This window comes from Ranitomeya variabilis, chromosome 1, assembly GCF_051348905.1.
Source record: "Ranitomeya variabilis isolate aRanVar5 chromosome 1, aRanVar5.hap1, whole genome shotgun sequence".
NCBI lineage: Eukaryota > Metazoa > Chordata > Amphibia > Anura > Dendrobatidae > Ranitomeya > Ranitomeya variabilis.
In genome coordinates this window covers 222,712,179-222,725,729 of record NC_135232.1, presented here as the reverse complement: position 1 = coordinate 222,725,729, position 13,551 = coordinate 222,712,179, and the positions used below count along the sequence as shown (strand labels likewise).

General features: G+C 41.4%; 1 protein-coding gene across 1 annotated transcript in view; it reads left to right on the top strand.

Annotated features, from left to right (window-relative positions):
* RHOF (ras homolog family member F, filopodia associated) overlaps positions 1–12,921 on the top strand; it is a 111,657-nt gene extending 98,736 nt beyond the window's left edge. The window contains exon 5 of the mRNA XM_077293049.1: positions 10,737–12,921. Coding sequence (XP_077149164.1) covers positions 10,737–10,904 — 168 coding nt within the window. The 3' untranslated portion in view covers positions 10,905–12,921. The remainder of the gene's footprint in view (positions 1–10,736) is intronic.
* Positions 12,922–13,551: the final 630 nt, after the last annotated feature.

The following is a 13,551-nucleotide window of genomic DNA, read 5'->3' as shown; positions in this document are numbered from 1 at the left end:
TGTATTCCACTCTCAGCGTCCTCCTAGAGTCACTGCGCATGTCTGTGACGTCTAGCAGAGGAAGCAGGGAATTGTGGTCGACGTCTGCGCACAACTATTCAGAAAACATCAGCGCCATCTTGAAAAAGGGAAAATGTAATGTCTTCAAGGGCAGAAGACAAAGAACAACGATCCAAAAGCGATATATCAAATTTCAATAAGCGCTGACCGCTCATGTTAATGTTAAATGTAATATAAATATTATTAATTTAATAATCATATATTTATTTGGCTGATAGTCACACCATCAATATATCTATATAAAGGCACCCGCAACATCCCTATTAATTCAAAACTCCAATCATGTCTCAATGGCATAAATGGTCCGGACATAAGTCCAAAGAGGATACATGAAAGCCCTCCCCAATCAAGTGGGGCTTCATGTACCAGAACAGGGACACAAACAGAGTAGGGGGTGGACAATCCCCCTCAACTCACTTATGTCACCCATAAAACAAGGACCATATTTTACAGCCATAATAGAGTAAGAAGGAAGAAAAAAAAGGGAACAGGTGGGTGCCAATAATATTTTTTATTTGAAAAAAACTTTATAAATGAGCTATTTTCTTTTCTTTGTTTCTTTTTCTCTCTCAAAAAACAATTAGAAACTTGTGCGCAGAATACGTCTCTACTTTCATAGATTGGGAAATCTGAAAAAGACAAATTAAAAATCTTTTTAACACATATATGAGAAAGGAAAGACATATTCACATATCCTATAGAACTTGACTAGTTTTAAAATCCACATTTAGTCCATGAGGTTTTAATGTATTAAGTTTTATAATCCACTCTAATTCTCTCTTTTTCAATAATCGCACCCGATCACCTCCTCTTCTCTGAACAGGGATCATATCAATGATGCGAAATCTCAATTGTTTTTCTGTGTGTGATTTTTCCACAAAGTGCTTGGACACAGGCAAATCCATACGCTTTTTCCTTATGGTATGTCGGTGTTGATTTATACGGGTTTTAAAATCACAAGTTGTTTCACCGACATACCATAAGGAACAAGGACACTGTAACAAATACACCACAAATTCAGAATCACAAGTCAGAAAATGCTGTATTTTATATTCTACACGAGTGACTGGGTGAACAAAACTTGACCCTTTGAGCATCATATTGCAATTGATGCATGACAAACATGGAAAACATCCTTTTCTACTCTGACCAGATATTGTAGTTTGATTAGATTTTTTAAAAGATCCAATGTCAGATTTAATTAAAGTGGAGCCAATGGTGCGGCTACGTTTATAAGAAAATATTGGCAAATTGGAAAATTCTGTCACATGTGGTAGACATCTTGATAGCATTCCCCAATGTTTACAGACAATCTTTGAAATTTCTTTACTTTCCTCACAAAAAGATGTTACAAAAGGTATACGTTTAATATCCTTCTTACAAAATTTCTTTTGTAGAAGGACATCTCTTTTCATCAAATCAACTTTATTTTTCTGTCTATGCAGCAGGTTATTGGGGTAGCCCCTATCTGAGAATTTCTTTAGGGTGCTTTCCATCGATTTTTGCAAAGAATCTTCCTCGCTTTCAATTCGTTTGACCCTAATCAATTGGCTAAATGGGATTGATTCAATTGTTTTCTTAGGATGTTGACTGTTGAATAAAAGAAGGTCATTTTTATCAGTCATCTTTGAATACAGTTGAGTCATAAGTCTATTATTCTCGATTTTCACATTTACATCCAAAAATTGGATGTTTGTCCTTGAATGTACCAAAGTAAACTTAATTGTGTCATCAACTGTGTTCAAATAGTTATGAAATTCAATTAATGAGTTTTCTGTATCTGTCCAAATGAGGAAGATGTCGTCTATGTATCTCCACCACGCAGCCACATAGCTGAAGTGGGGAGACACATAGACGAGATCCTCCTCCAGGACACTCATGACGATATTCGCATAAGCCGGCGCCATATTTGCGCCCATGGCGACTCCTCGCACTTGAAAGTAAAAAATATCTCCAAATAAAAAATAATTCTTAGTTAATATTAGTTCAAGAAGATCTAAAATAAATCTTTTGCTTCCTTCAGAGTATTGGGTATTTTGCAATTTTTTACTAACTGCTGTTAGACCTTTATTATTCTCAATTGACGTATAGAGAGAAGTTACGTCGAATGAGGCCAGTATGACTTCACCTGTGATCTCAATACCACCAACTTTCTCCAAAAAATCCGTTGTATCTCTTACAAAAGATTCTGTATGATTGGCAATAGGGTTCAAAATTCTATCTAAAAAAATTCCAATATGTGAAAAGATGGAGTCGCAGCCTGAAACAATAGGCCTGCCCGGAGGATGTATGAGAGACTTATGTATTTTAGGTAAAATATACATCACAGGAGTGATGGGAAACTCTATTGTCAAAAACTCAAAGACATCCTTATCAATAATTTGCCTCTCCAAGGCATCATCTAAGATAAATTTTATGTCTCTTGCAATGTCAAACTTTGGATCATAAGCAAGTCTCTCATACACCTCCGGGTCGGCAAGCTGTCTATAAATTTCATCCATATAATCTTTTTTGTTCATAATAACGACTGCACCACCTTTATCTGCACTCTTGATAATTATTTCATCATCCCGTGCCAATTCATACAGAGCCTCCATCTCACCTGCTGTCATATTTGGACACAAAAACTGGTTAGTACATTCTTTTTTAAAAATTTCTATATCTTGGTTAACTGCAAGAATAAAGGCATCAATCACAGAAGAATTGTTTGGTGGGGTGAAGTTACTAGTTTTTTTTAAATTCAGCTGTTGTAGACTAAAATTGCAATTGAAAGGTTTTTCCAAATTTGGTTTATTAAAAAACCACTCTTTTAATTTGATCGATCTAAAGAATCGCTGAAGATCCATACTAAATTTATAAAGTTTTTTTTTCAAATAAAAAATATTATTGGCACCCACCTGTTCCCTTTTTTTTCTTCCTTCTTACTCTATTATGTCTGTAAAATATGGTCCTTGTTTTATGGGTGACATAAGTGAGTTGAGGGGGATTGTCCACCCCCTACTCTGTTTGTGTCCCTGTTCTGGTACATGAAGCCCCACTTGATTGGGGAGGGCTTTCATGTATCCTCTTTGGACTTATGTCCGGACCATTTATGCCATTGAGACATGATTGGAGTTTTGAATTAATAGGGATGTTGCGGGTGCCTTTATATAGATATATTGATGGTGTGACTATCAGCCAAATAAATATATGATTATTAAATTAATAATATTTATATTACATTTAACATTAACATGAGCGGTCAGCGCTTATTGAAATTTGATATATCGCTTTTGGATCGTTGTTCTTTGTCTTCTGCCCTTGAAGACATTACATTTTCCCTTTTTCAAGATGGCGCTGATGTTTTCTGAATAGTTGTGCGCAGACGTCGACCACAATTCCCTGCTTCCTCTGCTAGACGTCACAGACATGCGCAGTGACTCTAGGAGGACGCTGAGAGTGGAATACATGTGGCATTTTTGTTTGTAAGTACGCCTCTGATCTGATTCTATGATAGATTGGGACATCTGTGAGATTTTAATTGATCATTAATGTATTTTATGCACAGTCACGATGCACTTTATTTCACAAATGTCACTTTATGAGGATTTTTATCTGAGAAAAATATATATTGATGCACCTTATTGCGATATAAAACACATTGATATTAATGGTGTAAATGTAAATAATCTTTTAATAACAAATTAGTAAGCAATATTTGTAACAGCTATATATACTTGCTTCATTTGTATGTTCACTGCTTGAAAAAGGATTGGAAAATCCGAAACGTCGCCACGCCGTTCAGGCATTAAAAGTCCCACTTTTTTGTTACTTTTTTGTGCTGTTTTCCTTTTTTTCATATATATATATATATATATATATATATATATATATATATATATATATATATATATATATATATATATATATATATATATATACATACATACATACATACATACATACATACATACATACATACATACATACATACACACACACACACACACACACACACACACACACACACACACACACACACACACACACACACACACACACACACACACACACACACACACACACACACACATACATACATATATATATACACATACATACATACATACATACATACATACACACATACACATATATACAGACACACACACACACACGGGCAAAAAAGTATTTAGTCAGTCAGCAATAGTGCAAGTTCCACCACTTAAAGATGAGAGGCGTCTGTAATTTACATCATAGGTAGACCTCAACTATGGGAGACAAACTGAGAAAAAAAAATACAGAAAATCATTGTCTGTTTTTTTTATCATTTTATTTGCATATTCTGGTGGAAAATAAGTATTTGGTCAGAAACAAACAATCAAGATTTCTGGCTCTCACAGACCTGTAACTTCTTCTTTAAGAGTCTCCTCTTTCCTCCACTCATTACCTGTAGTAATGGCACCTGTTTAAACTTGTTATCAGTATAAAAAGACACCTGTGCACACCCTCAAACAGTCTGACTCCAAACTCCACTATGGTGAAGACCAAAGAGCTGTCAAAGGACACCAGAAACAAAATTGTAGCCCTGCACCAGGCTGGGAAGACTGAATCTGCAATAGCCAACCAACTTGGAGTGAAGAAATCAACAGTGGGAGCAATAATTAGAAAATGGAAGACATTCAAGACCACTGATAATCTCCCTCGATCTGGGGCTCCACGCAAAATCTTAGCGCTTACCCCACCGAGTAGAAGAAGGCACATGGAGGGCTGTATGCACGCCGAACTCGGCGTTCCCTATGTCTTACTGCGCATGTCAAAATATCTCATACTCACATGTTGGTACGTCAGCCAGTGAGATTACAAGGGCGTACCTACTATTTGCGCCTGCGCATAAGTACTGTGTCAGCGCCGCACCACCATTTTGGTTGTGGCATTCCGGCATGTATTGCTCATTATTTGTATCTGCGCATAGGCACCATATCCCGACCGCCCCACCATCTTGGATGTGGCTGCGGTACTCGGCAAAAAAATATACTTCCTCTATTAATCTTTAACTATTTCACGATATCACTAGGGCTATTTATCGAATTCACTATCAGCTAGCCGGACGGCACCTTATTCAGGTTGTCTCCCGCTGCCGATGGGCCTCTACACTGACCCATGTCCTTTTCAGGTCACATGATCACCGCAGCAGGACCCATATAAGTGTATCGATATTGTGCCCTATATCGGATCTGGTAATGAATCTTATTAGACAAAAATAAATGTTATTTTCATTTTATTCAAGTCATTGTAGTACAATTATTAGTTAATTATTTATATTATTATATGCATAATCTCACTGGCCAGCAGACCAACACTAGGTTAAATGTGAAAGAAAAAATTTTTTTCTCTTTTTTTCTTTTTATCCTCCTCTGTGAACTTCAATCCATAGATCGGTAGGGTAAGGGCCTTTTTGTTGAGGGTGGAGTCGTATCTAAAAAGATATACAAACATTACACTTATAGAATGTAGACTGTTCTATTGCTCCTTTTTTAATATGTTCCATATCATTTCTCAAAGTGAGTAAACACCAAATTTAAAGAAGCATATTACCTTAGGGTTGGACCATATATTAATGAATTTTAAATTCTACATTTAAGCCTTTCGGCTTCAATGTGCCCAACTCATAAATCCAACGTAGTTCTAACTTTTTCAAGAGATATGTTCTGTCCCCCCCTCTTCTTTGAGCGGGGACCCTATCTATAATTCTAAATTTTAAATCTTTTTCCGTATGTTTCAAATCTGAAAAGTGTTTTGAGACTGGCAGGTCCTGTCTTTTCTTTCTTATTGTGTGCCGGTGGTTGTTCATGCGAGTTTTGAGTTCACATGTTGTTTCCCCAATGTACCATAGTTTACAGGGGCATTCCAGTAAATATATGACGTAATCTGAGTCACATGTAACATATTCCTGAATTGTATATTGTTTCTTTGTTACTGGGTGACTAAAGCTAGACCCCTTTATCATATGTTTACAATTTACGCATGATAGACATGGAAAGCAACCATGTTGTTTAGGGAGCCGATATCTGATTTGACTATCTGATCTTTGAGATTTTTACTTCTCCGATATGAGAAGAGTGGAGGTTCACCAAATTCCTTAACTTTTGGAAGGCATTTGCCCAACATATCCCAGTGTCTCCTAATCACCTCTGCTATGGACCCACTTTCTTCCGTATATGTCGGGACGAATGGTATTCTTTTCAGTCTTTTTTTCTCTGTATTTTTCTTAAGTAACTCCCTTCTATTTTTTCTGAGGGTGCTATCCTTCACTCTATTCAATAATTATATACATTATATATATATATATATATATATATATATATATATATATATATATATATATATATATATATATTTATTATAGATGAAGAAGATTAAAAGTGATAATATCAGAGGGAATATGGAGTCAAGGAAGTCTATCAAAGCACCTTAGCACAATGCACTTTGTATATTTAAGGGACACATGTGGGGTATTGTTTATATAAACTACCTCATAATTACTACTGTAAACACTAATATGGCTATATAATATGTAAATGATTGTGGATCAGATGTATATAAGCACATGACTTGTAACCTCCCACTGCTTGAGAAAGGCTCAGTGTGAGCCGAAACGTCGTATAGAGATGTGGGTCTGAAATAAACTTCACAGCTTTTTCACTTTTCTAAGAATTGGAGTGCTGCCTTCCTTTTTTCGCTTGGTATGGTATTTGGGTGGATGAGTGGACCGTCCTGCCCAGGAGGCTTGGCACCCATTGGTGAGCTTGTGCTGTTTTCATTTTTTCTATACATATATACACACACATATATATATATATATACATTAGAATACTTGATGCGTTAATAGAGCCCACGCAGTATGTAACACAGCCCACGCAGTATGTAACACAGCCCACGCAGTATGTAGCACAGCCCACGCAGTATGTAGCACAGCCCACGCAGTATGTAGCACAGCCCACGCAGTATGTAGCACAGCCCACGCAGTATGTAGCACAGCCCACGCAGTATGTAGCACAGCCCACGCAGTATGTAGCACAGCCCACGCAGTATGTAGCACAGCCCACGCAGTATGTAGCACAGCCCACGCAGTATGTAGCACAGCCCACGCAGTATGTAGCACAGCCCACGCAGTATGTAGCACAGCCCACGCAGTATGTAGCACAGCCCACGCAGTATGTAGCACAGCCCACGCAGTATGTAGCACAGCCCACGCAGTATATAGCAGCCATGTAGTATCTAACATTGCCCACGCAGTATATAGCAGCCATGTAGTATCTAACATTGCCCACGCAGTATATAGCAGCCCACGCAGTATGTAGCACAGCCCACGCAGTATATAGCAGCCATGTAGTATCTAACATTGCCCACGCAGTATATAGCAGCCCACGCAGTATATAGTAGCCATGTAGTATCTAACATTGCCCACGCAGTATATAGCAGCCATGTAGTATCTAACATTGCCCACGCAGTATATAGCAGCCCACGCAGTATATAGCAGCCATGTAGTATCTAACATTGCCCACGCAGTATATAGCAGCCCACGCAGTATATAGCACAGCCCACGCAGTATCTAGCAGCCATGTAGTATATAACACAGCCCTCATAGTATTTAGCAGTGTGGGCACCATATCCCTGTTAAAAAAATAAATAAATAAAATAATTAAAATAAAAAATAGTTATATACTCACCCGCAGGGATCCAGCGAAGTCCTGGCGATACACGCACGGCTGCCGCCATCTTCCGTTCCCAGGATGCATTGCGAAATTACCCAGAAGACTTAGCGGTCTCGTGAGACCATTAAGTCTAATGGGTAATTTCGCAATGCATCTCTGGGAACGCAAGATGGCGCGAGCGCATCGTCCGATGACGGAAGGTGAGAATAGCCGTTTTTTTATTTTTAACATTAAATCTTTTTACTATTGATGCCGCATAGGCAGCATCAATAGTAAAAAGTTGGGGACACACAGGGTTAATAGCAGCGGTAACAGAGTGCATTACCCGCGCCATAACGCAGTCCGTTACCGCTGGTATTAACCCCGTGTTTGCGGTGACCGGAGGGGAGTATGCGGGCGCCGGGCAGTGACTGCAGGGGAGTAGGGAGGGACTAATCGGACTGTGCCCATCGCTGATTGGTCGCGGCAGCCATGACAGGCAGCTGGCGAGACCAATCAGCGACGCGGGATTTCCGTGACGGAAGTTGCAGACAGAAAGACGGAAGTACCCCTTAGACAATTATATATAAGAGAAAGGATACTATATCCGAAACGTTGCCACGCCGTTCAGGCATTAAAGCCCATTTTTTTCTTTCATTTTTGTGCTGTTTTCCTTTTTTTATCTTTATTACTGGAGGGCAATTGAACTTTGGTTGGGAAATCGCTGCACGACAACTGCGGTAATATGTGATGCTGTTCCAATTTTGATATATATATACCCTGCAAGCAGGGGCGTAACTACCGCGGTCGCAGCGGTCGCCATTGCGACCGGGCCCCGCAGGTCAGGGGCCCCGGGCCGGCAGGTCTGAGCAGGGCCAGGCTGGCCATCGGGCACTTCTGGCAAATGCCAGAAGAGCCGATGCCAGTAGTGGGCCGCTGCACTGTTCCTCCCCCGGAACCCCCCCAGTGCCGCCGCCGCCGCCGCATTTAACTATACCGGCGTCTATGACACCGGTATAGTTCAATGCAATGATGGGAGGAGAGAGCGTCACCTGACGCTTCCTCTCCCATCATTCCCCGCTCTGCCTCTGACAGTACACTGCGGGTGCGCGATGACGTCATATCATCGCGCACCTGCAGTGTCCTGGGCAGACTGCAGCCGCCAGGAGCAGCGCGGGCAAAAGGAAAGGTGAGGAGAGTTTTTTTTTTTTTTTCTTTTTAACCGGACTGTGGGGCCATTATCGGGGGGGGGGGGGGGGATGAGATGAGATGTGGGCTGTGCTCTATATACCCCCTGTGCTGGCTGTGCTCTATATACCCCTGTGCGGGCTGTGCTGTATATACCCCTGTGGGGGCTGTGCTGTATATATCCCTGTGCGGGCTGTGCTGTATATACCCCTGTGGGGGCTGTGCTGTATATACCCCTGTGCGGGCTGTGCTGTATATACCCCTGTGCGGGCTCTGCTGTATATATCCCTGTGCGGGCTCTGCTGTATATACCCCTGTGCGGGCTCTGCTGTATATACCACTGTGCGGGCTCTGCTGTATATAACACTGTGCGGGCTGTGCTCTATATACCACTGTGCGGGCTCTGCTGTATATAACACTGTGCGGGCTGTGCTGTATATACCACTGTGCGGTCTCTGCTGGATATACCACTGTGCGGTCTGTGCTGGATATACCACTGTGAGGGCTGTGCTGGATATACCACTGTGCGGTCTGTGCTGGATATACCACTGTGCGGTCTGTGCTGGATATACCACTGTGCGGTCTGTGCTGGATATACCACTGTGCGGTCTGTGCTGGATATACCACTGTGCGGTCTGTGCTGGATATACCACTGTGCGGTCTGTGCTGGATATACCACTGTGCGGTCTGTGCTGGATATACCACTGTGCGGTCTGTGCTGGATATACCACTGTGAGGGCTGTGCTGGATATACCACTGTGCGGTCTGTGCTGGATATACCACTGTGCGGTCTGTGCTGGATATACCACTGTGCGGTCTGTGCTGGATATACCACTGTGCGGTCTGTGCTGGATATACCACTGTGCGGTCTGTGCTGGATATACCACTGTGAGGGCTGTGCTGGATATACCACTGTGCGGTCTGTGCTGGATATACCACTGTGCGGTCTGTGCTGGATATACCACTGTGCGGTCTGTGCTGGATATACCACTGTGAGGGCTGTGCTCTATATACCCCCTGTGCTGGCTGTGCTGTATATACCCCCTGTGCGGGCTGTGCTGTATATACCCCCTGTGCGGGCTGTGCTGTATATACCCCTGTGCGGGCTGTGCTGGATATACCACTGTGAGGGCTGTGCTGGATATACCACTGTGCGGTCTGTGCTGGATATACCACTGTGCGGTCTGTGCTGGATATACCACTGTGCGGTCTGTGCTGGATATACCACTGTGCGGGCTGTGCTGGATATACCACTGTGCGGGCTGTGCTGGATATACCACTGTGCGGGCTGTGCTGGCACCCAACACCATGTTGCAGTGCAGGAGATTCCTGCAACAGTCCGAGGCGTATCTAGGGGAAGCGGGGCGGGGGAAGGTGGGGGGGTAGGGGGGGGGCCCCATTTGGAAGTTCGCACCGGGGCCCATAACTTTGTAGTTACGCCACTGCCTGCAAGATTCAAAAGTGAACATAAACCCTGCTGTAACTAATTAAAAAGCAAAAGTATGTCTAAATAACATATGGTTCTTAGTAACACTAATTTTGATCAAAAATAGAATAAAAGCCATCCCACCGTCGGCAAGGTGACCCTGATTGGGAAGGTCCTACGCTGTCTATTTAAAAACCTTACCATGTGTCAGAGTTGACCTCACTGTGTGAATAAGGGCAGACAAAGGATTGTGTCCCGACTGTGGACAACAGGCTGGGGAGGCTTTTGAATGTATACAATAATATATAATATATATTCTATGCAAATGATAATCTGTTACTGTTCTACACTAATGAGAATGATAATATTAGTTTTATTTCTTAAAGGGTGAAGCAACGTGTAAAAGTATACAAGCCCAAGAGTACCTTGAGTGTTCAGCAAAGTTTCAGGAGAATGTTGAAAATGTTTTTCGAGAAGCCACATTGATTGCTCTTGACAGCATGAAAAAAGAACAGAAGATGAGGAGGAAGAGCAAAAGTTGCCAGCTTCTTTAGGTCTATATTGAGATGAACTTCTAATCTACTCATATCTGCGACATTGTGACACTTCTCAGACTGCAATTTGTAATGGACCTGGACTGTTTTATTGTAAATAGATTTTATTTGAATTGTACTATGATGATACCAAATCCACGTATGGTATGTGGCGTCACTTTACACAATCGGTTTTAGGTTAAAAGGCAACAGAAAGAAAGGGGGGCAAGCAGATCTTTAAAGAAGTACTCATCCCATCAACATTTTTATCCTCTTAATATATTGCAATCATATAGTATAGCACTGTGTACTTACAATTGCTCATTTTGTCTTTCTACCCATTATCTGGATGTTTTTAAGCTCTATGTAGAAACAGGAGGTCTCTGCAAAAGTCTGACTGGGTGGAGGAGGCGGCAGTTGAGTCTGGAGTTGAAGAGGTGAATGATACTTCCCATTCCTACATACTGCAGAGAAAAGACAAATTAGCTGGGGAGAAAGGCAAAATGAGCAATTGTAAGTACACAGTGTTATATAATATGATTGCAAAATATTAAGAGGATAAAAACTTTTTACAGGAGATTAGAGTGCTTCTTTAACCATAGTGACCATCACAAATCAATTCCTTGCCCTGTCAATGTTGTCCTTGCCATAGGACATCAGTATGTATGGTTTGATGGGTGTACCACAACTCCCAGAAAAATATAGTTTACATTTATGAAGGCATCAAGTTGTTAAAAAAATAACCATGATTTGTATTTAAAATAAGAAGAGAAAAACACATGAAAGCTAAATAAGTAATCTTGCAATTTTCACTCTGGCCAATGGGGTTTATTTAGAGTCATACTTTCTGTACTTTCAAAAGAGTTTTCGGCAGGCTTCTAATTCGCAGAGTCTGGATTACAATGACGGGCTGATAACATAGGATTCACAATAGGCAATGTTGCCGCTTACCCTGCTCCTTGTCTAATTTTTGTATTGAAGCATCTAATGTGTGTGCAAAAATTATGAAGTCTATAGCTGATAATGTACATGTGAATTTACAGAAAGTAGAAAGCATGAATCTGAAATAAGCCTAAATGTGAAAATTACATTTTTTTTTTATAAATTTTATAGAAAAAACTGCCTATTTTAAATTTATACTTGATAAATAATAATTTTGTATCAAACATTCCCTTTTAAGTGCCAAGAATATTGTATCAATGTGGTTATTCCAATACACGTGCAAAATAATTGTACTTGAGGGGAAACAAAAGTCACACCAGTCTTAAAGGGAACCTGTCGCCAGTTTTGTTCTGCTTTAACTAAACAGATTACCTTAATCAGCGCCTGTGCTGCAGTCCATCAATGGTTATATAACCCCCTGACTTGGGGGGGGGGGGGGGGGGGGAGAAATATACCCCCAAAAAGCTTTTGTACTTCTCCCACGCTGTGTGTTAATCCTGTTGGTCGGTACAATGCGTGTGTCTTCTGCAGTCTCCATCACTCTTCACGGCTGCTGATGGCCGCCTCCTGCATCATCCATATAGCCAGGTGAAATCTCATCCCTGCGCACTATGCTCGGCCCTATTGTGGTCAAAGCCAAAAACATAAGTGTGCATGCACTGTTATGATTGGGGCAGAGCATAGTGCGCAGGCGTGAGCTGGTGATTTATTTGCGCAAGATTTTGTCAAGCTATGGGGATTTTGTAGGAGTCATCAATGTCCAATATGACAGGAGGAGGGATAGAGAAGCCAGAAGGATAGATGGAGACTGCAGAAACCACACCCACCGGACTGACGGAATTGCCGTACAGTGGGAGAGAAAAAAATACTTTTGAAGTTTTCCCGCAATCTGCAACGGTTGATGCTGAAGCATAGTGCAAGAAATAACAACAGTCTGCACTGAAAATTGAATATTTCTCTGAATGAGCAGGCTAGGGTAAAGCTTCCATTGGTCATTAAAGGGGTTGTGCTGGCTTATGACATTGATGACTTTATATCCAGGTGGAGCTGAAAAATGTTATCCAAAGAATAAACAGCGAACGACGCCCATACAGCACTTTTCCGTACACTGTGTATTGGATGTTAGTGAGAACTACAGCACAAATGCTATTCACTTGATTGCTCTCATCAGCCACTACCAGAGCTGAAAACCATCGATCAATGGGAGTGCTGGCCATTGAGCTCACACTGATGGGCAGACACTGAGAGCAAAGGGACCCTGGGTATGGGTGCGCCTCTCCCCCCCCCCCCCCCCCCCCCCCCCTTAAAGGGGGTCTTACTTTTTTTTTTTCTGCCCATCAGCTTGCGCTAGGGGAAAAGATAAATTTAAAGAAACTGTACTCCTTTTCACCTGGTCCAGTGCTATCTCTGCTACTATTCCATCTATGGATACAGGCTGCAGTGGTAATGTCACACGTGACCATTTTAGCCAGTCTTAGTGCTCAGCAGTTTGCGCCGTCCACCTTGGCATGACAGCTGAGTTCACGGATTAGCTCCAGTAATCACGTGTTCTAATCATGGCTGCAGCCTGAAATCAAAGACAAGTGCAGTAGGAAAATGGATTTGCTGGCCCCAAGTAGGAGGAGTACCCCTGATTTTGTTTGTTCCCTTTTGTTTTTAATGCTTTAGGGCATTAAAAGAATTAAAACAAGAAACCCTCACCTATAAGTAACATTTCACACAAAAA